This window comes from Myxine glutinosa, chromosome 3 (genome assembly GCF_964187855.1).
Source record: "Myxine glutinosa chromosome 3, kmMyxGlut1.1, whole genome shotgun sequence".
NCBI classification, from domain to species: domain Eukaryota; kingdom Metazoa; phylum Chordata; class Myxini; order Myxiniformes; family Myxinidae; genus Myxine; species Myxine glutinosa.
The window spans coordinates 65,549,370-65,575,196 of NC_136263.1; the positions used below are offsets into that span (position 1 = coordinate 65,549,370).

The following is a 25,827-nucleotide window of genomic DNA, read 5'->3' on the forward strand; positions in this document are numbered from 1 at the left end:
CCAACCCTCTGCCTTACACAGATCTACCAATGTCCCTGTTCTCTACTGTTGTGCTTGTGTGCTTCCCTCTCTCTTCCCCTCTTGTCTCCCGCTCGCTTTATTATATTGTCCTGTGATTCCCCTTGGTGAAGACCGGGAAATCATGAATAGCCAAAGCGAGCGTTAATGGACGCGTTCAATTCAATAGCGGATTTTATATCTACATGCGGGAGGAAGAACAAAGAAGAACAAGCTGGAAAGCCTTACCTGGTGGGATCTCGCCGGGCAGTCTTCAACCTGCTAAAAGTAACTCAAACGGGAATACGGGTTAAACTGTACAGGGAAAAATAATAAAAGGATTTATTTACGGAATCCGATAACAAGGAAAACGCGACGATTAAACTAAAACCTAAATGGAGTGCTCCCTCACCAGACGTATGACACAGACACAGGAGAATATAACTGAAAATAACCGTATGTGTCGTGTGTAACATAGCTCAACCAGCTCGGGGTCTTGTCAGGGATCATCCAACTACCGTCCGAGTCCCTGGCATCGCTGCGTGGGAAACACGCTTGTTGGCACGAAGCAGGCCTCACGGACAACTCACTCGCCCCTGGCTCGTCACGCTCCAGTGGCAAGCCGCGCTTGTACGCTCGTCGCTTGCACGGAGAACCCAGCCCTTTGTCTGCGCTCTTCCTCCTTACACCCAAACGAACAGGGGAATGAGGGGACGATGCCGGCACACAAACGCTTGCACCATGGTCCAGAATGTCAAGCAGGCACAAGAGCGAGAAGGTCCAAAGCAAGAGAGGGTCCAGCGCAAGAGGGCAGATAGAGAATGTCGGTCTCCCAACTCTTTTTATCAATCCCCCGTGACGTCATCTGCCTCTCTCTACCAATGCCCGCATGCCACCACTACTGTCTTTCACTCTCCACCAATGCCTGCAGGCCACCCTTTGATGTCATCGGCGGGCCCTGCCAATCAGTCCTCTGCTTCCCTGTCAGCCTTCCTTTCACCAATCCGTGGGAAGCTTCTTGCCCCGCCCCTGGCCAATCACAAGTCCTTCCTTACTCCGTTCTTACCATTGCTCAACTCCCACCCAATAGCGAGTCGCTTCTTGGTCCACCCTGGCCAATCACGAGTCTCCGGGGCGTTCTTCGGCCTGCTTGAGCGATGTGTGTTCAACCAGGCGGTGTTGTTAGCCCTGGTGTTGATGTCTGGCTTCTTGGTGGTTTTATCGTTATTAATGCGTTGATGGTTAATTAGTGTACTAATGGGCCTGACTATAGTGTCTATGTGCAGTGCCATATGGGACAACGGATAAATCACAAGGTCTCACGCACAGGGGAATTAACATAATTCCTACACTAGTTAACACTCCCCATTCCTCATAACGGGGACGAATATATACACTTAATCCGACATTCTGGCTAAACAGGTCCCTGACTTATGTACTTCGAAGTGGTTCTTTCTACCCACGATCATCGGAGCACCTACCTATGCAGATCTACCTGAATCTATATATCACTACCCCAAAATTCATAACAATATGTTATGTCTTTATTACATGTTATTATATCTTTGTTATATGTCGTGTTTTTTGTGTTTAATGTGTTAGCTCTTACCCAACCCTCGACTTTGTATACAAAAAGAAACCCCACCCCGTACCCATCACCATTAGCCTATACTTACACTCTCCTCCCTTCGCCATTTCTCCCCTTTTCCACTCCAAGCCTCCTCGCCACTCCCAAATCCCACATCAAAGTTTCAGTGGTTCGCTCGGTTTTGCAATTATGTTAATAAGAATTACAACCACAGACAAATTGTGCTTTAATGTAACTTTTTTTAAACAGTCGGAATCAGAGCATATAGGTTATGATTTTATTGAAATTCATTTTAAGGATTAACCACGATTTAAGAGAATTCACTCTTTCAGTTTATAAACTCTGCCATTGTGGCTCTTCTTAATACCATACAAATTCCTGTAGCTTTTGGCCATCCAATCATCACAACCCACACGTTTATCATCCCTCCAAGAACCAGCTCGTGGATAGCAAGGATAACACTCGCCACGTGATACAACAAACAGCACGTGCTATTTTTGAATGCCACAGGAAGAATGAGAAGAATTTAAAAGAAAAACTAGTCAGCAAAAGGGTTATAAGTGAAGGTGAAAGTTTGGGAGAAAAACGAAGTGGGCATTTGTTGTTTTTTTGAGGTGAAGGGAACAAGGTAATGAAAAAGAGGCAGATGTGAGACCTTGATAGGTAAGAATGTGTTTCTGGGCCAGTGTAGAGGACTGCAATTTGTGGAGGATTTACAGTGGGACGAACTCCCACACAATTGTGGTGAGGCTTGCTGCTTCTTCTTCTTTTGTAAGCAGCACATGGCTGCACTTTGCCAAAATGTGCTGGGAGCACTTATGCAGTGGCCCGTGTAGGTTAGAGCAGGAATTTGTCACTTGTTTAGGTTTCAGGGTGTCTCTCACAAAAAAAATCATTCTCATCCATAGCACGGCTGGTCGACTGTGTCACCACGACGCTGTGTGAGCTTCAAGCCATCAAAGGTAGTCATTTCTAGTTTTAAGTAGAATTCCTCATCCAACATGAGGTTAGATAAACCTAGGAATCAAACAAACTGCATTACATTGGGCAAAATGCATAATGGACGAGAGATTATCGTGTAGAAAGTGAAAAGCAAGCTCTGTTGAAATTCATGTGCAGCCTCTCCAGAACTGTGACGTCACCATCTTGAACAGGAAAGTTGCTTAAGCCACCCCTCCAGTATTCTCTTGGTTTTCTGGAGGAAAAACGTCAGCAGATTCGGGTTTAGTGCCTTGTTATTGGTGAATAACGTGAGAATTTCAGATTGCTACAATGGGCATATTGGCAGCACAGCATATACGAGATTGTGAGTGTAGAAGTGGTAAGATGTCAGTTAAATTAAAGACATTGATCTACAATTACAACGCAGAATTGCAATCATAAAGCTCAGTATTAAAGATTACTTTAATGTTTTCCTTTCTGGTATTGCACCTGTCTATTTCTGTACACTGCTTATCCATATACTGCGGACCAACACATTGAAAATATGAATACTGTACGACGAGCACAAAAGGGCAGGTTTTCTCGAAAGAGTTTTGAACGAAAGATAACCAGACACCTTTCTAGCGGAAGTGAGGCTTTGTGGGTCATTTATTGTGCTGGGGTTCAGGTCTATGCCATGGGCAGAAGCAGGGATCATGATGCTGGGCAGTAGAGGTGCAATCTCATGGGTCACACTAAGGACACGCCAGGGATCGACATCACCTGCAATACGGAACCACATCCAACATAGAAATATCAAGAAAGTCATCCAGATCATTCCAACACTAATAGTAGTATATATATATATATATATATATATATATATATATATATATATATATATATATATATATATATATATAGTTGCGGTTTGAGTTTGTACAGTGAGTATAATAAAGGTTAAAATTTCCCCCTCATAGTTAGTCACACAAGCAACATGTAGCCTCGCGATAGTGTAGTTATTTCTTAGTATTTGTGAGCCTAGACCTTTTCCTATGTTAGTTCTGCGTTGAGTAGAGTCAGGAGAATAGGCCCTACTTCTACCGACTTTCCAGCCTCCCTAGCCTCATGCCCCTTTGCGCTGACTTTGGTTCATTTTGGGCGAATTAACACGAGGCAGGCCTAGGAGGGTCGGGGCGGAGCCGAATGAGGGGCGGCAGAAGAGCTGATGGTAAGCACGACCTGCCAATCAGGGCTCAGAGGTGGTGGCGGCGGCGCTGCGTCACAGGGCATGGTAAGAAGGTTTGAGAGGGTTCCAGAAGGCTCGGGGGCGTAGCTATATAACCCATCACGCAAAGCCCCCAAGAGGACTTGAAGGACTTGCAGCAAAAGAACTACTGCCTGAGAGGACTGCCACCCAGGGAGAACTCGCGCGCACTGACCAACCCGGAGGGATCGTTGACGAGCAGGAGTTAAGAGCGTCAAAGAACTGTGAGAGATACGCGGGTGAAGAAAGATGCGCATGAACCGGAATACGCGCTATTATAAGTGACGCTCGGTTGAGTTGGAGGCCGATCCATATACAGTGCATTAAGTCACGAGAGTGATAACGGCTGTGTAATAGCCAGCCGCGCTGAGAGTCCCGCATTTGCCGTTCCACCTCATCGGCTGCTTTTGTTCGGGAGACACGCTACGAGGATCCTTCCACCGCCTGCTGCCATCTTCGCGGGACGTGCTGGGACCGTGGAGAGCCGGATGGGGCCGTTCCTGGACGACCATGTCGACGCGTATGGCTGGGACATCAATCCATCTGCAATTCCCTGTGTGAGTGTGATGGGCCCGAGTCCGGGGAATAAGATAAGATTGACTAAGTGCTGCTCTGTGTCTCTGCGTCCCCGATCATTGTATATACATGTGGGAATCATTAAACCTGTGTTCTTCCTTTTTCCATTCGATCGTTCCTGTGGTTTCCTCATTGGATAAGCGTGTTACGAATAGAACCGCTCGAATCGGGTTCCACTACTAAACTGCACGGACCACGTGGTACTCAATCTGCTCGGCATACCCAAACCACATGTGGCTCGTGCGAGGCTTGCTTCCTCGCTTCCGTGGCGGCGCAGGGAATTAGGTACGAGCGAGAGTTGGTCCAGAAACCCTACTTTGTGTTTGCCCGGAAGGGACGTTTCAAGTCTTGGTTCCGTCAAGCCCAGAAAGAACAAGGGGATTAATCCCCCCTTGGTAAGGGGAAAAAGGGTGGCGGAGAACCGTAACAATATATATATGTATATATATACTGTATGTATATATATATATATATATATATATATATATATATATATATATATATATATATATATGTATATACAGACTTGGCATTTAATATGGAATATTTTTTTTTTTCTTGACTTGGGTTTACTTTCTTAACTCAGTATATCAATCTGGTGAGTTTCTTTTACACTTTGGTGATTTATTTGTTAAAAGAACCATGTCACTGATTGTCTGTCGCAGCAAGAAGTCAACAACAGGATTATATCACAGGTGGCGTGGCAAAATGTACGGACAGGTGCATTTGATGATTGGCTTCACAGTCGGGTATACAAGGGTTGTTGCGTTCTGTATTAGTGGAAAACAACTGCTGCACATCTCCAAAGGTTATTGCCGCTTCCTCTGGAGATGGTCCGTCAACTCGACAATGCTGTTCGTCATGGAGTGGTGGCTTTACGAAATTACGGCATGAAACAGCATGCTATTGCTCGGCAGTATGGCATCACTCAAGGTCAGGTGTCTAAGATCCTGAAACGAAATGCTCAGAGGGGTGTATCTACTCCAATACCGAGGCCAGGACGTCCCCGCAGAACCACAAGGAGGGATGATCGCCAGCTGCACCGGTTAGTCCGCAATGGCCATACCAAGTCAGCTAATCGGCTTGGGGCTGAGTGGCAGCAACTGGCAAATGTGCCTGTATCCAGAAGGCTATTCAACCAACGACTGGTTCAAGCAGGCTATCGTGCCAGGCATCCCCTGAGAAAGCCACGCCTGACCAGACAACACCGCCAGCGCCGATTGCAGTGGGCCAGAGAGCACCGTCAATGGCAGCCAGGACACTGAAATCACGTGATCTTCAGTGACGAGTCTAGATTTCTGGTCTATCGTCAAGATGGCCGCGTACGAGTGCACAGACAAGTGCATGAAGCCTACAACAAAGATTGTATAGTGCCAAGAGTCCAAGCTGGAGGTGGTGGGGTGACCGTTTGGGCTGCTTTTCATGCAGGGGGCAAAACTGACCTGGTTGTTCTGAATGGAAACCTGAATCAGTTCAAGTACAGGGCCATTCTCAAAGAAACATTGCTTCCACTTGCTCGTGCAGCCTTTCGAGGAAACTTTGTCTTCCAAGATGGCAATGCATCGCCTCATCGTGCTCGCATGATCCAACACTTTCTTGCTGACCGCGGTGTAGAGCATATGGAGTGGCCTGCCATGTCCCCGGATATGAATCCGATAGAGAACTTGTGGGCAGAATTAATGCGTTAAATCGACCACTTGGAGCAGCAGGCTATTGTCACTGCATGGCAAGCGATTCCTGTCCAAACCTTGGCAAATCTCGTGAACAGCATGCCTCAACGTGTACGTGCTCTCCTGAATGCTCGTGGGGGTTACACGAAGTACTGAACTGTAATTTTACTGTCCGTAATCCCAGTCGTAATTTAACTTTTGTTTTTGTTAAAATAAAATTGGGCTAATGTGCAAAATAAAGAGATACTTCTGGGAAACGTACAGAAGTTTAACACAGTACTGTCCATGAATTGAGTTCAATATCAGTTTGCATCACTTTCAAGGATCAATTTATTTGTTTCGAAATGTCAAATGTGGTTTTTGTTTCTTTTAGAGGTCACATTAACAAAATCTAGAATAATTTCAACATAATTCCAATGAACTTTTGGTTCTAAGACGTCTTGAAAAGTAAGTTCACCCCCAGAAAAAAAAATTCCATATTAAATGCCAAGTATATATATATATATATATATATATATATATATATATATATATATATATATATATATATATATAGATATATATATATATATATATATATATATATATATATATATATATATATATATATATATATATATATATATATATATATATATATATATGTATATATATATATATGTATATATATATATATATATATATATATATATATATATATATATGTATGTATGTATGTATATATATATATATATATATATATATATATATATATATATATATATATATATATATATATATATATATATATATATATATATATATATATATATATATATACATACACATACAGTCACGTGAAAAAGTAAGTACACCCCATGTAAAGTTTTGACTTTTTCAACATGTTTCAACATACAGCTATTTGATCTTCATTTCAACAATACTGATAGATAAAGGTGATATAATGTAACAAATATCATGAAACATTTACTTTTTGTAGTCCATTGTATAATTTAAATAAACATAAATGCAAATTTCGCATGTGGAAAAAGTAAGTACACCCTTGGCTCTCATAGGTGGTCTTGCCCCCTTTGGCAGAAACAACCTCAAGTAGGCGTTTCTTGTAACTGTCTACCAGTCTCTGACATCGACTGGGAGAAATTTTTGCCCACTCCTCCATGCAGAATTCTTTCAGCTGTGCGATGTTTGAGGGTTTCTTGCATGCACAGCTCGTTTCAAATTACCCCACAACATCTCGATGGGATTTAGATCCAGGCTTTGACTTGGCCATTCCAGAACCCTCCATTTCTTTCTTTTCAGCCATTCCTTGGTGGATTTACTGGTATGTTTAGGGTCATTGTCATGTTGCAAGGTCCACCTTCGGTTGAGCTTCAACTTTCCGACAGATGGCCTCACATTATCCTCAAGCACCCTCTGGTACAATGAAGAATTCATAGTGGATTCTGTGATGATGAGCTGCCCAGGCCCTGATGCAGCAAAGCTGCCCCAAACCATAATATTTCCACCACCATGCTTTACAGTTGGTATCAGGTTCTTGTGGTCAAATGCTGTCTTTGGTTTTTGCCAAACATGTCTTCTGGCACTGTGGCCAAATAGCTCTATCTTTGACTCATCTGTCCAGAGTGCATTGTTCCAGATGTGTTGGTCTTTGCCTAGGTGTTCATTGGCAAACTTTAGTCTTGCCCTGATGTTCTTTCTGGACAGCAAAGGTTTTTGCCTGGCACACCTCCCATGTAGATCAAATTTGTGCAGCCTCTTTCTAATGGTAGACTCGTGCACTTTGACATCAACAGTGGCAAGAGCTACCTGTAGGTCCCGTGATGACATTCTGGGGTTCTTTGAGACTTCTTTCAGCATCTTGCGGTCTGCTCTTGGGCTGATCTTGCAGGGGTGGCCTGGCCTGAACAAGTTGGCAGTTGTTTGGAATCTTCTCCACTTGTCGATTATCTTCCGGACAGTCGAATGATTGATTTCAAATTGTTTGGAGATCTTTTTAAATCCCTTCCCAGACTCATGGTCATCTATAACCTTCTTTCTGAAGGCATCAGAAAGCTCTTTTGATCTTGGCATGGTGACGCCGCACACTTCAACAACAAAGAGCAAACCAAACGAAATGTCTGAGGTTTAAATAAGACAGGTTCCTCCAAGATCCTCTCTAACGATGTTCTAATCATTTGCACCTGAGCTGGTGCACCTGATTCTAATTTTAGGTATTTGAAGTCGTGATAAATGTAGGGGTGTACTTACTTTTTCCACATGCGAAATTTGCATTTATGTTTATTTAAATTATACAATGGACTACAAAATGTAAATGTTTCATGATATTTGTTATACTATATCACCTTTATCTATCAATATTGTTGAAATGAAGATCAAATAGCTGTATGTTGAAATATGTTGAAAAAGTCACAACTTTACATGGGGTGTACTTACTTTTTCATGTGACTGTATACAGTGAAAAATGGTGATGGGCTGATCTATACCAGAGTGAGGGGACACGCTCCCTCTACCTCCTTTGCCGTCTTACTGTACGTATGTACATCTTTTTCTACTCTGTCTTACTATCTTTCTAAAATCTTCTTTTTTCCAAAGTACTCCGAGCTAGCTAGGGTTAGTAACATCTTCGTAGGTAGGGTTAGAGGTGCCTGACCCCAGGAAAGGTCAATACATCACCGATACCAACAGGGGTACATATACACAGATCCCCTGTTTGGCTGGAAAGGCGTATCCCTGCACTGCGGTGTAGGTGCTAGCTTGGTTTCCTTTCCTTTTCTCTGTTTTCCACTTCCTTGCTGTGTGTGCCCAGGTTTTAGAACAGGTACACCGTATCCCTGCGTGTCGTAAGAGGCGACTAAAAGGGTTGGCATCAGGAAGGGCATCCGGCCATAAAACTGTGCTTTAAATAACATCATCATCGGTAGGGGTTTGCAGCCTAGCAACGTTAAGAGCTCGTTTGCAGATGTCCGGTCTTACTGGAACAACGACAGCGAGTCACTGCATTAACCAGCAGCACCTGTGGTATGCTGTAAAATAAGGGCGGTGCACTACGGGTATTCCCTGTGCATCCGGCCAGCCGCTGCACCACACTTCCCTCCCGGTTGTCGGGCTTCAGCCTGCCACTGGACTCTGGGTTGTTTGGCGAGAGGGAGCGACTGACTTCTGCACAAAGCCTGTTGCTCCAAAAACGTTCGCGCAGTCTGTTTCAACTCTTACGGCTCACAAAGAACAAAATAATTCGATATTGTCAGCACCGGTTTTCGCCCCTGGGGCCGATGTTGGCATTTATGCTACCGGGGAGGGTGCTTCGGGACCCATCAACGGCTGCCATAATGACGGTGCAGTCCTAAAGCCGCAAGAACGGACTGCTCTTGATGAGTGCAGGAAGAGGCGGGCCTCCGTTGTGTCTTCGTTATTTTTTGCATCGTGGAATGTTAGGACGCTGTTGGATTTAGATTCTGCAAACAAACCAGAATGTAGAACGGCTCTCATTGGTCTCGAACTACAAAGGTACAACATTGCCATTGCAGCTCTTCAGGAATCCAGATTTTTCCGGTTCAGGCCAGCTGCGCGAGGCCTCCAGTGGCTACACGTTCTTTTGGTCCGGACTACCCGGAGGACAACGCCGGGAAGCGGGGGTAGCTTTCGCTATTCGCGATGACATCGCCAAAAAAATGATATCGACACCTGTTGCCGTTAACGAACGCTTTATCTACATGTGGCTTCCTCTCCTCTCTGGGAATGCTACTATCATATCAGCCTACGCGCCAATGCTACAGGCAACGGCAGAAGCAAAGGAGACCTTTTACCAGACTTTATTTCATGCACTTGTCTGCGCACTCGGACGCAGCCATATTGACAATAGACCAGAAATCTAGACTTGTCACTGAAGATCACGTGATTCCAGTGTCCTGGCTGCCATTGACGGTGCTCTCTGGCCCACTGCTATCGGCGCTGGCGGTGTTGTCTGGTCAGACGTGGCTTTCTCAGGGGACGCCTGGCACGATAGCCTGCTTGAACCAGTCGTTGGTTGACTAGCCTTCTGGATACAGGCACATTTGTCAGTTGCTGCCACTCAGCCCTAAGCCGATTAGCTGACTTGGTACGGCCATTGCGGACTAACCGGTGCAGCTGGCGATCATCCCTCCTTGTGGTTCTGCGGGGACATCCTGATCTCGGTATTGGAGTAGGGACACCCCTCTGAGCATTTCGTTTCAGGATCTTTGACACCTGACCTTGAGTGATGCCATACTGCCGAGCAATAGCACGCTGTTTCATGCCGGAATTTCGTAAAGCCACCACTAAATGACAAACAGCATTGTCGAGTTGACGGACCATCTCCAGGGGAAGCGGCAATAACTTTTGTAGATGTGCAGCAGTTGTTTTCCACTAATACAGAACGCAACATCCCTTATATACCCGATTGTGAAGCCATTTGTCAAATGTACCTGTCCGTACATTTTGTCACGGGACGTGTGATATAATCCTGTTATTGACTTCTTGCTGCGAAAGACAATCAGTGACATGGTTCTTTTAACAAAGAAATCACCGAAGCATAAAAGAAACTCACCAGATTGATATACTGAGTTCAGAAAGTAAACCCAAGTCAAGAAAAAAAAAATATTCCATATTAAATGCCAAGTCTGTATATATATATATATTGTTACGGAACCCAACGTCGGCCTATGGTTCCCCCTTGAGGGGGGAATAGTCCCCTCGATTATTGCTGACTGACGTGGTCCCTGAAGCTGCACCGCGGCCTCCGGAAAGGCTGGTGCACAGCCCCGTTCGTACCGCGGATAAGATGTTACTTGATTGCCGAGCGGTGTTTAGCAACCGCAGCACGAACTGTTACCAAGACTAACCCGATCCTGAACGTTGGCCGAATCGCACCACGTACACTCAATATTGAAACCACTAAAGCGACCGAACGAGAAAGAAGAAGAAGAAGTACGGAGGAATAACAGGATTTATTAATTCTTTACACAAGCCAAAGCAAAGGGAGCAGTCAAGGTTATATACAGAAAATGGAAGGAGCAGGAGACACAGTGAAATCATTAGCTTACCTATACAAGCTTAATTAATAAACCCCAGGACAATGTGGAAGACGGACGAACATTCACACTTACACGGGAAATGCAGGCAGGAATGAATGGCTTGGAGATGGATGGCTTTGAGAGGCAAGGAAGATTCAGCGAGGCCTGGGCACGGTTGGGCCAGAAGGCACCGCCGTCAAGAAGCCGAGCCGCGGCCGTTGGTCGCAAACTGCGCGGGCGAAGTTCCTTTCTCCGCCTGCTGCGTCGCACACTCCTTGCGTTGCCTCGGTCTGTTTTTCCTGCAGCGCGACACGTCTCACGGCGGCTTGGTCACACCTGCTCATCTCCAGCGCATCTCCTGGACTCAGAACTCATCTCTCCTCTCAGCTCATCTGCCGTGGGGAGCGTCCCGCTGCGGGTTATATAGGCCCCGCCCTTCAACCTTTGCGAACCTCCCCCAAGTGTTCTCTCTCCACCCTCTCAAGCCAAACCCCTCGTTCTGGGTTGGTTGAGCGGGGCCGACTCACTCCTCCCCTCTATGACGAGGTGGAGACCCGCCTTTCTTCTTCGTGGTTACCTCGTGCGTAATGGAGTCAAATGTAGCAAACCTGGCAAACCTGGCACTTGGAAGATGCCATGGGGCGTCGGAGGGACCTACTCTTATTTAATTCGGTGCAATGAAGAGTCAAACTATTGGGAAACACATCCTTAACCTACATAGAATAAGGGACTAACTATTTAAAAGGATATATGGTGTCCTGTGTGTAGGTTTATGGAATTAACTAAGAGGACGAGCTTCGACCTTTCTTTACATTACGGAGGGTGCCATTTACACACAACAAAACCATAATTCTCACATTCTTTACATTTTCTCAAATTCGTTACACTTCTCAAATTCGTTACACTGCACCCGCCTTCCTTCAGGCCCGTCCTCGGGCCTATAAAACTTTACTTTTAGTGTGACACGTAGGTGTAATTCCCTTTACAATTAACCTGACCCTGAGTGCGACAATTTTAAAACACAAATAAATATGTCCCCCTGCTGCATTGCACCCTGCCTAACAGAATTGCGCCCACAGGATAACCGAATTACGGAATTGTTTTCAAACTATACATTTACGGTGGGGAGCATTATTTACAGTGACGTTATTTCTTATTTACAACGCAACCCAGGACCTGTGTTTTTTTTTTCTTTTTAGGGAAACAAAGAGAAGGAAATTCCTGTTGGGAGGGAAGAGACAGCACGCATTGCATCGATGCACCAGTACCAATAACACCAAAGCACCCAAAAGCACCCAAAAGCACCAACCACCAAACGCACCAATCAGTGCACAGTCATTACTGTTTGTAATAAACACACAAAAAAAACAACTGGTGGTGGTCTTCTCCTTCTCTGCTGGGCCGATGTTCTTCCCGATGTCTTCTTGCTTCATGCGGCCTACTTGGAAATATAAAAAGCACAAACCGTGTCCATTTTTATTTAGGGCCACAGGGGCCAACTAAGGGTGGTCCACCTGTTTGGCATAGGTGCCACCTTACCGAGGTCCGCAAGCAAGATTCCCTGGCCACTATGGCCGGTCTCCAACAGAGGTGCCCTGCCCCAGAACCTGGGGTCCATCAAGTGGTACTTGGCCGCAGAACAGCGGTCCATAAAGTGGTACATCAATGCAATGCATGCTGGTTGCGAGGGTCCTGGCACACAAGGCGACCTCCGCATGCTCCCCTCAACGCCCAGTGGCGCACAGTCCTCGGGTGGGAGACAAGGGGGGGGGGGGGGGGGGGGAAAGACAGGTGAGCGAGGGGTAAGGGTACAAGGATACACATCAATGAAGGCAATGCAAGGCGAGGTGCGTATGGAGACGGAGCGGAGAAAAGCTCGTCCCTACCATACGTCACCCCCTTGTCACCTACTCTACCCTTACCCCATATTTACAACAATCTACACATTTACAAATTCGTCACGACTGTCACGTCTCCCCCATATTTCCCCTATACCAAATTCGTCACCACAATCCCTCTAACCAAATTTGCCATCACCAATTCATCATCAATCCTCATAAGGAGGGAGAGATGGAACAACAAAGCACAATGTCACACCCACGTCATGATGCGTCTCACATTCCAAACATTTGCACAATAAAAATAATAAAAACCACCTGGCATGGTGTGAAGGTACGTCATCTCAAGTGAGTGGATGCAGATGGTGCGAGGAGATTCTTAATCCTAACTATCTTCTAAATGACATTAACACACTTTACACTACCCGGGGTCTTTCCCTGCCAATCCATTGGCCAACTTACACTATGGGTTCTAAAAACCAATTCCCATTGACCAAACTGTGGTGCTTCTCAATTTGGGGTCTCACTCCCCCTGTTCAACTCCCTGTGCCCTTGCACAATTTCCGGGCTGAGTCGTGTAGCTCTTCCAGCAGGTCTGCCCACCTGCACACCTCCACCACTGTAGTTGCCACCCGAGCTTACCTAGCTCCTCACCCTAACCTATCTAACTGGGGAAGGCCCTTTTCCTGGCTCTGTCACCCCTCGGTGCCCTCTGGCACTGGGCTACCCGGGTCCGTCCTCCGGATCCTCGGGCCCCATCCACAACAACTCTACCGGCTCCCAGAGCCCACCTGCGGCCTCACCTGGCCGACATCCTCACAGTGGTGGAGTGCCCATCCGACTACACGCACTAACAGGCTACACGCCCAGCCATTTCCACGACACTAATGCACCCGTTCAACCATCATTCTTCCACCACGCACCACAGATGCCAATATCCAACCACAATTTACCTATACCCTCTACCTAACACTTAAACTACCCTCCCCGGGTATTCGTGATGGGGGTCCATCCTCCTTTCCCCCATCCACACCTTCGCACCATCCACTCCACTCCACAGTTTCCACCATACTCACTCCACGACCATCCATTCCACACTCCATATATTCCACACTCCATGTATTTCACACAACCATTCTCCATACACCTGCAGTTGCACACCTGTGCAATCACCTGGTGCCACCTGCACCCTCCTTCCTTCCTGGACCATTTGGTCAACACAGCACACATCACCATCACTCACTCATACACTGCTCCATACACCTGTTTAGTTGCACACCTGTGCAATCACACCTTTAAACACACACACGGCATCACCTGTTCTACCTGGTGCCCTGCTAAAACTCGCGCTTCCCCGTCGCCCCTTACATTATTGCGCTCCCTCGTCATTATCATCCAACTACCCTCTCTATGTCCCCACTACCGGTTCAATTGTCACTACCTAACCTTAGCGTTACCTATGGTCACTCTCTAGGTCCCTACACACGATATCCTAACCCTCCCGGGCTAGTTTTCACTGCCATAAACCCCATAACTAGTGCTCCTTTGCCCCCGTTGTGAGGGATGGCAGAGTTGCCATCCCACCACATCGGGCATCTCTCACTATAAATTTTGCTCACCAAATTGCAACCAATCAAAAATTTTCCAAGTACTGCCAATTCTATTCACTTTTCTAAATTTCGGATCAAAAACACTATCCTCATCACACGTCCACTCACTTGAGCCTCTCGGTGCGCCAATTCATCTCTAAAGCCCGGCTTCGCAAAGCCGAGCAATGAATGCGGGTTGCTTGGTGCCGGTGGCTGGATGCGTCCGGCACTCGGTGCAGGGAAGGACGCTTACCCGGGCCGAGATCCCACGCACCATCTCGGCACGGAGCGGTCCAATGGCCCGATCTCGCCCTGCCGGAACGCCTCAACAAAAAGGGGTCGCCATGACGACCCTTCTTACCGGGCCGCCCGTTCCGCCTAGCGGAGCACGGACGCGGCCGTTCAGAGCGAGGCCCGGTGTGGATCCTGCACGGCGGTTCTTTCGAAACCGCCGTGGTCACAATCCCCGCGGGTCCCCGCGGCACACGAAGCCCGGCACGCACCGAAGGCCCGCTTCGGCTATAAGTCGCTCTAACCACTAACCGGTTAGCGTCGATGCTCCACTCACATGCTTACACCCCGCAGCCCGTTCCTTGCTCATACATCCAGCCGTTCCCATGCTCCTCGTCATTGCACCTTCTCTTACACACCCAGGTACACTCATTCCGCTCACAGACTTGGTCACACACCTGACCACTGCACACCTTTGCACACACTCGTCGCTCGCACACCTCACCAACACACCTTCGCGCTCCCTCCTCGGTCACCCCCTCGGTGACAACCACAGGTGTGCTCTCCTCTGTACACCCAACTACATGCCTCACTACCAACTCCAGTGTGCATTCCCACACGCGCTCGACCATCTCAGGTGTGCTTCCTTCCATTCCAGGTGTACATCCTCTCTCACCTGCCACAACCAACTCACGCTCAGTGTCACTCTTACTACTTTCACCACCACTCTCGGTCACGCATTCACCCTTACTCTCGACAGCGCACTCTTTCCTCATGCACCCGTCCTTTACACACCTTTCTCGCGCATCCTCTTGCGCACACTCTCCCGTTACACCCTCCGTAACACTCACCACAGGTTTGCATTCTCCCGTCACATCCCCTGTAACACTCCCCACTACGCGCTTCCATGTGCCCCCTCGCACACGCGCTACGACCAACTCACTCTCGACAGCACACTCACTCCTCGGCGCGCCTTTTTCCTCACACACCCTGTAGTGAAATCGTATTCGTACTGAACCTGGGGTGATGCTCGCTGCTCATTGACATCGCTAGGGGCGTGACTATAAGACCCGCTGCTGCGGACGGTGCTCCGAGACTTCTCCTGTGACACGTTACATCTGGTAGACTCGCTAACGGTACGCCAGCATAGAATATTCAGCTTGCTTGCATTGAATGTTATGAATGGTCCCATGTGATGCCACATCGTATACTTATTGCATTTCCTGCTTTACAGGATGATGTCATGATCTAAATGGAATTAAACCACAAGTTGGACTAAAGTTGTGTGGACCTGATTGGTTTTCCACAACACTTAATTCCATTTATATCTACTGACATGGCTGGCAACAAGACGCTGGCGGTTGCCATATTCTGCGCCGACCCGCAAGCCCCGGATGGTGGCTTGCAACTGAAGCACTGGCTCAGAACATTGGAGAATCATTTCGAGGAGCCTGAGACCGCGCCGACGGCTGCCGCGAAGCTAGCAACGCTTCATTCAAAAATCGACTACAAGGTGTACAATTCCATCGCTCAATTCGCGACGTATGACCTCTCGATCGTGGAGCTCAAACGGCTGTACATAAAGGAAAAAAGCCCGGTGTATGCACGATATTTGCTGCTAACGCGACGTCAGCAACCCAACGAGGCGATGGCCCACTACGCCCAGGAGCTCCGGCAGCTCTTGCTGGACAGCATCAAGGAGCCACGGACTCCCGCGCAGTCTCAGGATGATCTTCTTTTAGATGCCTTTATTGCAGGGGTCTCCTCCCAGGAACTAAGGCTCAAGCTCCTAGAGAAGACCGACCTGACCTTCGCTACGGCACTCGAGCAAGGGAAAGTATACACCGAAGCGCGGATGCAATCGAACACCTATGATCGCACGCGCCTCTTGGCGGGCACTACACTACACGCCCGGCCGGAGAGTGCTACCGCCGAGGACGCGGACCTGCTCGCGGAACTCCAGGATGCTCCGGAGGAAGACCCAGTCCTGACGGCTGCCGCTACGGCCAGACCCAAGGCCTTACGCGGGGCCGCATGCTTTTTCTGTGGGGGGCCACGTCATGCCCGGTCCGTGTGTCCGGCACGAGACGCTATATGCCATTTGTGCTCGCAAAAGGGACATTACGCGAAAGTGTGCAGGAAAACGGCACGTGGCTCGCGGCTCATTGAATCGCGCGGTCGCGGTCGCAGCGACCTTGAATGGGCTCATTGCGGAGCCTGCGAGCCGAGCCCGAAACCCGGCGCCTTACCCGTCTTCGAAGGGGAGGGCCCCTCTCTGCGGGCCCCTGGGCGCTCAGACGTCCTTGGCGGGCATCACTGGACAGCCACCACAGTCTCATCCTCAATCGGGCACGAAGTACGTGTCCTTGACCAAACTCCGGGCCACGCAAGGGGCTTTGAAGCCTCGCCAAGCCCCAGCGGAACGTTCTCCTCGTGTCATCCACGAGCTAACGGTGGCCCTCACCCCGGAAAAGGCGATTTCGAATACTATGGAGGCCTTTTCCTGCCAAAAGTGTCAAAAGGCGTTTTCAAATACTACGGAGGCCTTTTCCCGTCAGAATTGTCCGATTTTGAATCGCGAAACACCGGAATGCTTGGGAAAGCCCTCTGATGGCATTAATGGATTCCCCATGGACAACGCATACTCAGGCCATGACCGCAAAACTGCTGCTGGCATAGGATCCACCCGCGAGGCTTGTCCGACCCATTCGGGGGGTTCAGTCCCACTCCCCGCAGCCTCGTCCGGCCTGGCTCAAGCCCTTATTCCCCTCATGGTCGAAGGCCATTGTGTTCGGGCCTTGGTGGATACAGGGTCTACGGATAGTTTTATCGACCAGCGACTTGTGCTCAGGCATGGATGGCGGATCTGGAGGTCTACGAGACGGATCTTCATGGCTTCCCAGGGGCTTCGACTCAGCACGAAGGGGGAATGCCGATTGAAACTCGTGCTAAAGGGACGGGTTTTTCCTGATGTACACCTTATGGTTTTACCCGCTTTATGTGCTGATATTCTGTTAGGACACGATTTTCTTAAACTGCATGGACGTCTGGTAATGGAGTTTGGTGGGCCTGACACGCTTGTTGTGGGGGCGGACGACGCGCTTGCGGTGTGCGCCCTAGCGAAAATGGACATCCAGCCGCTTTCGCTGTTCCCCAATCTAACCTCCGACTGTACCCCTGTCGCGGTGAAATCACGGCGCTACTCTCGCGCAGACATGCAATTCATTGTGGACGAAACGGCTCAGCTCTTGAAAGACGGCATCATAGAACCTAGCAGGTCGCCGTGGCGCGCCCAGGTCTTGGTGGTGCGCAGCGAGGCCCACCGCAGATGCATGGTAATCAACTATTCCCAAACGATTAACCGCTTTACACAGCTGGATGCCTACCCCCTTCCGGGGATGGACGCGCTGGTGCAACAGGTGTCCCAGTATTCGGTCTATAGCACCCTCGATCTCCGTAGTGCGTACCACCAGATCCCTATCTCTAGGGCGGATCGTATCTATACCGCTTTTGAGTCGGGGCAGCGGTTGTACCAATTTACTCGATTGCCTTTTGGGGTAACGAACGGGGTCGCTTGTTTCCAGAGGGCCATGGATGACCTCATTGCGCGGGAGCACTTAACCGATGTTTTCGTCTACCTCGATAATCTTACGGTTTGTGGATATGACCAAGGGCACCATGATGCTAATCTGAAGCGCTTCCTTGAGGTCGCGCAGAGGTATCACTTAACTATGAACGAGGATAAGTGCCAATACTCCCTACGCACGATAGATCTTCTGGCGTACACCGTGACCCATGGCTCTGTCACTCCGGATAAGGAGCGTCTGCGACCTTTGCTCGACATGGCCCCTCCCTGTGATCGGGCGTCCCTGAAGCGCGCCCTCGGGCTATTCACCCATTACTCCAAATGGGTGCAAAATTTCTCCACGAAACTTCGCCCCCTCGTGGCCTGCGACACCTTCCCACTGAGTCCGGCCGCATTGGCGGCCTTTGAAGGCCTTAAGGCCGACATCGCCCGAGCCACCGTGGCGACAATCGACGAGAGCGGATCTTTCGTCCTCGAAAGTGACGCCTCGGATCAGGCCATCGCGGCGACCCTCTCCCAAGGGGGGCGTCCCGTGGCTTTCTTTTCACGGACTCTTACCACCGCTGAGCGGAGACACTCGTCCGTCGAAAAGGAAGCGTATGCGATCGTCGAGTCTATTCGGCGATGGCGCCCGTACTTACTCGGGCGGTGCTTCCAAATCATCACGGACCAGCAAAGCGTTGCGTTCATGTACGACACCTTACACGCCCAGCGCATTAAGAATGAGAAATCACTCGCTGGCGTATCGATCTCGCCGACTTCTGTTACACCATCAAATATCGCCCGGGGAAGGATAACCGGGCCGCCGATGCCTTATCACGACCGGCTACATGTGCGGGTATCACCTCTTTGGAGGGCCTACGTGTGCTGCATGCCACTGCGGGCCATCCCGGCGTAACGCGTTTCGCTCATTTTGTGCGGCGTGGCAAACTCCCATACTCGATTGACGATATCCGCCGTATCTGTCGCGACTGCGCTATCTGCGCGGAAATCAAACCGCGTTTCTATAACCCTCCCATGGGGACTCTGGTTAAGGCTACGCGGCCATGGGAACGCTTGGCGATGGATTTCAAAGGCCCATTGCCGGTGTCGAGCAGCTCTCGCTATCTGCTCACTATCGTCGATAAGTACTCGCGATTCCCCTTTGCTTATACGTGCGCGGACATGACTGCTGCCACGGTGATGCGATGCTTACAGAACTTGTTCTCAATGTTCGGGTACCCGGCCTATGTCCATACCGACCGGGGTGCGGTCTTCTTGTCTCAGGAGGTGCGCGGCTATCTGCTCCAAAATAACATTGCTTCTAGTTACACCACGCCGTACAGACCCCAGGCTAATGGGCAGATCGAACGCTTCAACGGGATTATCTGGAGGGCCGTCATGCTCAACCTCCGGACCCTCGGCCGGGGCCTCGATAAATGGGCTTGGTCGCTACCTGCGGCGTTGAACTCGATCAGGGCTCTCCTGTGTACGGCAACCAACCAAACTCCCCATGAGCGACTTTTCCACCACCCCAGGAGCACGGGGTGTATACGGTCTTTGCCCAGTTGGCTCGCTGGGCCCGGGCCGGCCTACCTTAAACGGGCGGTTCGCGCGAGCAAGTACGACCCCCTAGTGGACAAAGTGCAGATTCTCCAGGCTAATCCTGAGCATGCTCGTGTGATGACGGCTGATGGCCTTGAGACTACTGTCTCCGTCCGTCACCTTGCCCCTTGCGGGGTCGCCGACCTGAGTAGGGAATCGGACGGACCGATCGAACCCATCTATGAGACTATGGCCTCTCCCGACGCTCCCATCGCCGAAAGTCTACCGACCCTCCCCTCGCCGGGTCTACCTGGGCCCGACGACTTGGAGTTACCCCCTTCGTCACCCGACCCTGATGGCGCCTCCGACGCCGGGGACACAGGGATACGTGATGCCGTACCCGGGGAATTTTGGACGCGTGCTGGCAGAGAAATTCGCCGCCCGGCCCGATACGGTTGGGTCGACTGATGTTCCGCACCCTGTTCGTGCTGACGCTCGCTCGCTTCTAGCCGCACCACCGTATAATTCTGATGGGGGGGGGGGGGGGGGGAGAATGTAGTGAAATCGTATTCGTACTGAACCCGGGGTGATGCTCGCTGCTCGTTGACACCGCTAGGGGCGTGACTATAAGACCCGCTGCTGCGGACGGTGCTCCGAGACTTCTCCTGTGACACGTTACATCTGGTAGACTCGCTAACGGTACGCCAGCATAGAATATTCAGCTTGCTTGCATTGAATGTTATGAATGGTCCCATGTGATGCCACATCGTATACTTATTGCATTTCCTGCTTTACAGGATGATGTCATGATCTAAATGGAATTAAACCACAAGTTGGACTAAAGTTGTGTGGACCTGATTGGTTTTCCACAACACACCCCATAGTCGGACATTCTTGCACACCTCCTCTGTCCATACACTCCGTACCTGTCGCACACTTCACCAGCGGCCTCTCACGAACACCCGGGTCCAAACCGACCCCCAAGCCGACTGAAGCTCCCCTCACACCATATACATTTCCACGTATATCGCCACTCACCTCGGCACCTCGTGTCCGCACCTCCTTCGCCACCTGCAAACTCTTTATTTGGTTAGCGAGCACACCATCACGATTTGAGCACCGACCTTGCACATATTCCATCACTTCCTCCCTTATCTCCTTCTTAGTTTCCCTCCGTCTCTTCTTAATTTCACTCACCCCCTCTTCCACTTCCTCTAACTTTTGCTTCACCTCTTTTATTTCCCGGTGCGTCTCCTCGATTTCATCCTCTAAGGCCACCTTGACCGTTTCTATATGCGTCCTCACCTCCCGGTCCTTGGTCTCCATTGCCTCCGTCACCTCGTCCAACCTCTTTGTCAGTCCCTCACGTACCATCTGACATTCCCTCTTCGTCGCTATCAAGTCATTTTTGAGTTCTTTTTGTGTCGCCTTTAACCCTCCTAGTACCGCAGTGTTCTTTTGTACCTACTCCACTAATTCCGTCTGTCCCACTGTCAGCTGTTCCACCTCCTGCGTCAGGTCCTCTATGCCTCCTTGTAACTTTGCCGTCCCATTTCTCACCTCTTTCTCCATACGCTTCTCACCTCGCTTTACCTCCTCGCGTACCCCCGAGACCTCCTCGCTTACACCTCGTCTTATTTCCTCCTTCATCTCCTCCCTTTCTTTAGTAGATGCCACCCTCATCTGTCCCAATTCATCCCTCTGAGCATCCAGTTTACCTTCCAACCCGATTTTCACCTCCTCTATCTGGTTCCCCATCCGTTTGATTTCCCGGGCGGATTGCTCCCCTACTTCCCGCAATTTGTCGTCCATTGTATTTTCCAACCCCATTAACCCATTCTTCATTCCTTCCATCCCGTTGTCTAACCCCTCAAATTTATTGTCGAACCTCTCAAATTTATTGTCTAACCCCTCAAATTTGCTGTCTATTTTCCCAATTTGGGCACTGGTACCCCTCGCTTCGTCCCTCATTGCCCCCATACTGTTTTTCAAACCTCCAATTTGGTCTCCTAGTCGCTCCCCCATTCTGTTTTCCATTTTCTCACTATCAGCCCTTATTCTGTTTTCCATTTTTTCCATTTCCCTGCTTCTTTTTTTCCTTTCTTCACTCTGCTCGGCCATGTACGCCAGGCATTGTGTCATGAACTGCTGCATGTTAAACTGCTGCATGTTAAAGCCCGCTGGTACAGCGGGCTCGGCTACCGCGCATTTGTGCGAGGCACCATTTTGCGCCTCTCCAACCACGTGCGCGAGGGCGCCATTTTGTGCACCTGAAACTCCCTCAACCACATTGCCATTGTTCTCCTCCTCCATTTCTTCCCCCTGGTCCTGGGTTACCCCTAACCCCTCTTCTAGTTCGCCCACCTGCATCCGATCGCCTTGATTGTCCATGGCATGACTCAATTTGGGATGTTAAACCAAATTTGGGCCGCTCGTAATTTCGACCAAATTTTTTTTTTTTTATGTTATAAAAAATTTGGTTCTCACGCCCAGACTCGAATCTCACTCGCAGACACCAATTGTTACGGAACCCAACGTCGGCCTATGGTTCCCCCTTGAGGGGGGATTAGTCTCCTCGATTATTGCTGACCGACGTGGTCCCTGAAGCTGCACCGCGGCCTCCGGAAAGGCCGGTGCACAGCCCCGTTCGTACCGCGGATAAGATGTTACTTGATTGCCGAGCGGTGTTTAGCAACTGCAGCACGAACTGTTACCAAGACTAACGCGATCCTGAACGTTGGCCGAATCGCACCACGTACACTCAATATTGAAACCACTAAAGCGACCGAACGAGAATGAAGAAGAAGAAGTACGGAGGAATAACAGGATTTATTAATTATTTACACAAGCCAAAGCAAAGGGAGCAGTCAAGGTTATATACAGAAAATGGAAGGAGCAGGAGACACAGTGAAATCATTAGCTTGCCTATACAAGCTTAATTAATAAACCCCAGGACAACGTGGAAGACGGACGAACATTCACACTTACACGGGAAATGCAGGCAGGAATGAATGGCTTGGAGATGGATGGCTTTGAGAGGCAAGGAAGATTCAGCGAGGCCTGGGCACGGTCGGGCCAGAAGGCACCGCCGTCAAGAAGCCGAGCCGCGGCCATTGGTCCCAAACTGCACGGGCGAAGTTCCTTTCTCCGCCTGCTGCGTCGCACACTCCTTGCGTTGCCTCGGTCCGTTTTTCCTGCAGCGCGGCACGTCTCACGGCGGCTTGGTCACACCTGCTCATCTCCAGCGCATCTCCTGGACTCAGAACTCATCTCTCCTCTCAGCTCATCTTCTGGACTCAGAACTCATCTCTCCTCTCAGCTCATCTGCCGTGGGGAGCGTCCCGCTGCAGGTTATATAGGCCCCGCCCTTCAACCTTTGCGAACCTCCCCCAAGTGTTCTCCCTCCGCCCTCTCAAGCCAAACCCCTCGTTCTGGGTTGGTTGAGCGGGGCCGACTCACTCCTCCCCTCTATGACGAGGTGGAGACCCGCCTTTCTTCTTCGTGGTTACCTCGTGCGTAATGGAGTCAAATGCAGCAAACCTGGCAAACCTGGCAAACCTGGCACTTGGAAGATGCCATGGGGCGTCGGAGGGACCTACTCTTATTTAATTCGGTGCAATGAAGAGTCAAACTATTGGGAAACACATCCTTAACCTACATAGAATAAGGGACTAACTATTTAAAAGGATATATGGTGTCCTGTGTGTAGGTTTATGGAATTAACTAAGAGGACGAGCTTCGACCTTTCTTTACATTACGGAGGGTGCCATTTACACACAACAAAACCATAATTCTCACATTCTTTACATTTTCTCAAATTCGTTACACTTCTCAAATTCGTTACAATATATATATATATATATATATGTATATATATATATGTATATATATGTATATATATATATGTATATATATGTATATATATATATATATATATATATATATATATATATATATATATATATATATATATATATATATATATATATATATATATATATATATATATATATATTGTTGCGGATATGGGATTTGCATCCATCCCTATCCGCTTGTAAATATTCCCCTATTTCCTCAATACTTCCCAACTATCCCCAATCCCCCATTCCCTAGTCCCATTTTCTGTAAACAACACTCTGTAGACCGGGCCTCCCCCTATTTCCCCCATGAAATGTCGCATCCAGGTCCACCGCATCTCACGTAGACAACTATAGGACATCTTGCTAGTTATTCTTAGTCTATGTCAGTTAAGGATTCGTTTCCATTAATTCTGACCCTTCGTTGCACCAGAATGTGACGGTATGGCACCGTTAGGAAGTTTAGGACCTCCCAATACCTCCCCGCAGCTCTTCCTCACGGTTCAGAAACAACAACAACAACAACAACAACAGCGGCGGCGTGCACAGGGAGTGCGCGTCCTCACTCCGGCTTGGTTGGTAGGGGGTGTTGGGAGGGCACGAGGCCTTCCCCACGAGCCGCCATCAAACATGTGCTCGACGGGGTTACCAAATAGGGGCTCCCTGTCAGCTCCTCGTCAAGGGCGGAGCCCGGTAACCCCCGCACCCAATGGAAGCGGCGGACCGGTCCCATCTGGGGCGGAGCCAACCAGCCGAGGGCGTGTCACTCCCCGTTGAGCATGCGCAGGAAGAGGGAGGTGACGTCAGATGCGCGCGGAGCTTGGAGAAAGAAAGACGCCACCTCCAAGCGCTGTGACGCCTCCCTGCATCTGTTGGACCGTGCTTGATCCTGTCCCCGAGCCAAGGTGCACCTTGTGCTATAGAACTACCTGTCCTTCCCTGCCATCAATCCCTGTGTAAGTCAGCCTTGTTCCGTTTGTCTGTGGTCTGTCTGGGATAAGATAAGACTGTAACTAAGTGCCTATCTCTTCTGTGCTTTTACCTCACTACCTTGTAATCTACCCCTTTTCTCCCCCACTGTAATTATATCCTCCTCCGGAGGTCTTGAGAACTGTACCCCTTGCATCGTTTCATCTGTCCCAGTCGTTGTGTCCTTTCCATCATTGATTTAGCATAGCGCGATTTGGTCAACATTTGGGTGGAATCGGGGTCTAGTCGGGGAATAACTGTTAGGTCGCGGTCATACCAACCGCTCGGTCAAAAAATAACATCTAACCGCGATCTGTAACAATTGTTGTCAGGAGTTGGGATTCGAACCTGGGACTAAATTGTTTAGCCCAAATTTTGGACACCAATTGTGTTATTACCGTAACAATTGGTGTCGAGGAGTGAGATTCGAGGCCCGAACCAAATAAAAAAAAAACATCTAGGAAAAAATTTTGGTCAAAATTATAAAGACATCGAAATTTGATTTTGTTTTACAAAAAAAAAACCCGAATTTTGAAAGTCGCGCTATGGCAGATCAAGACGGCTGGGTTCCGGTAGAGGAGAGTGAGGCAGGGTCGATCCAGGACCAAATTGAGGGACATGAGGAGAGCGAAGCAGTGAGGGCGGCAGGTTCGCAAAATGGCGCCTCGCACATGGCGACGGCGGCCGCACCCGCTGCACAAGTGGGAGGGATGGCCCAAATGCAGGCCCTCATGGAGCAATTTATGGTACAAATGCAGGCGTCCCTCAACCTGCAGAAGGACGAGATGAGGGCTAATAGTCAGCAATTGGGGAATCGGATGGATGCTCAGAGTGAGCAAATGAGGGCTAATAGTGAGCGACAGAGTGAGCAAATGGGGGGCAAAATGGGAGAAATGGGGGGCAAAATGGGAGAAATGGGGGAACGGCTAGAAGCTAAATTTGAGGGGTTAGACAACGGGATAAAAGAGGTAAAGAATGGGTTAACGGGGGTAGAAAACAGAATGGCCGCTCAAGAGAATCAAATGGAGGGGGTGAAAAATGGGTTAATGGGGTTAGAAAACAGTATGGAAGGCAAATTGAGGGACATGAGGGACCAAGCGGAAAGGGAAGTTAAAAAAATGGGGCAGCAGATAGAGGGGGTCAGAATGGGGGTAGAAACTAAATTGGATGCTCACAGGGAG

General features: G+C 49.1%; 1 protein-coding gene across 5 annotated transcripts in view; it reads right to left on the bottom strand.

The window, feature by feature from the left end:
* Positions 1-1,848: 1,848 nt before the first annotated feature.
* Positions 1,849-25,827, bottom strand: part of LOC137423490 (thymus-specific serine protease) — a 182,526-nt gene continuing 158,547 nt past the window's right edge. For all 5 annotated transcript variants that reach the window (XM_078774145.1, XM_078774144.1, XM_078774146.1 and 2 more), the window contains 2 exons: positions 3,144-3,289; positions 1,849-2,780 (listed from right to left, as the gene is read on the bottom strand). In XM_078774145.1, the coding sequence (XP_078630271.1) occupies positions 2,724-2,780; positions 3,144-3,289 (203 nt within the window). In that variant the 3' untranslated portion in view covers positions 1,849-2,723. The remainder of the gene's footprint in view (positions 2,781-3,143; positions 3,290-25,827) is intronic.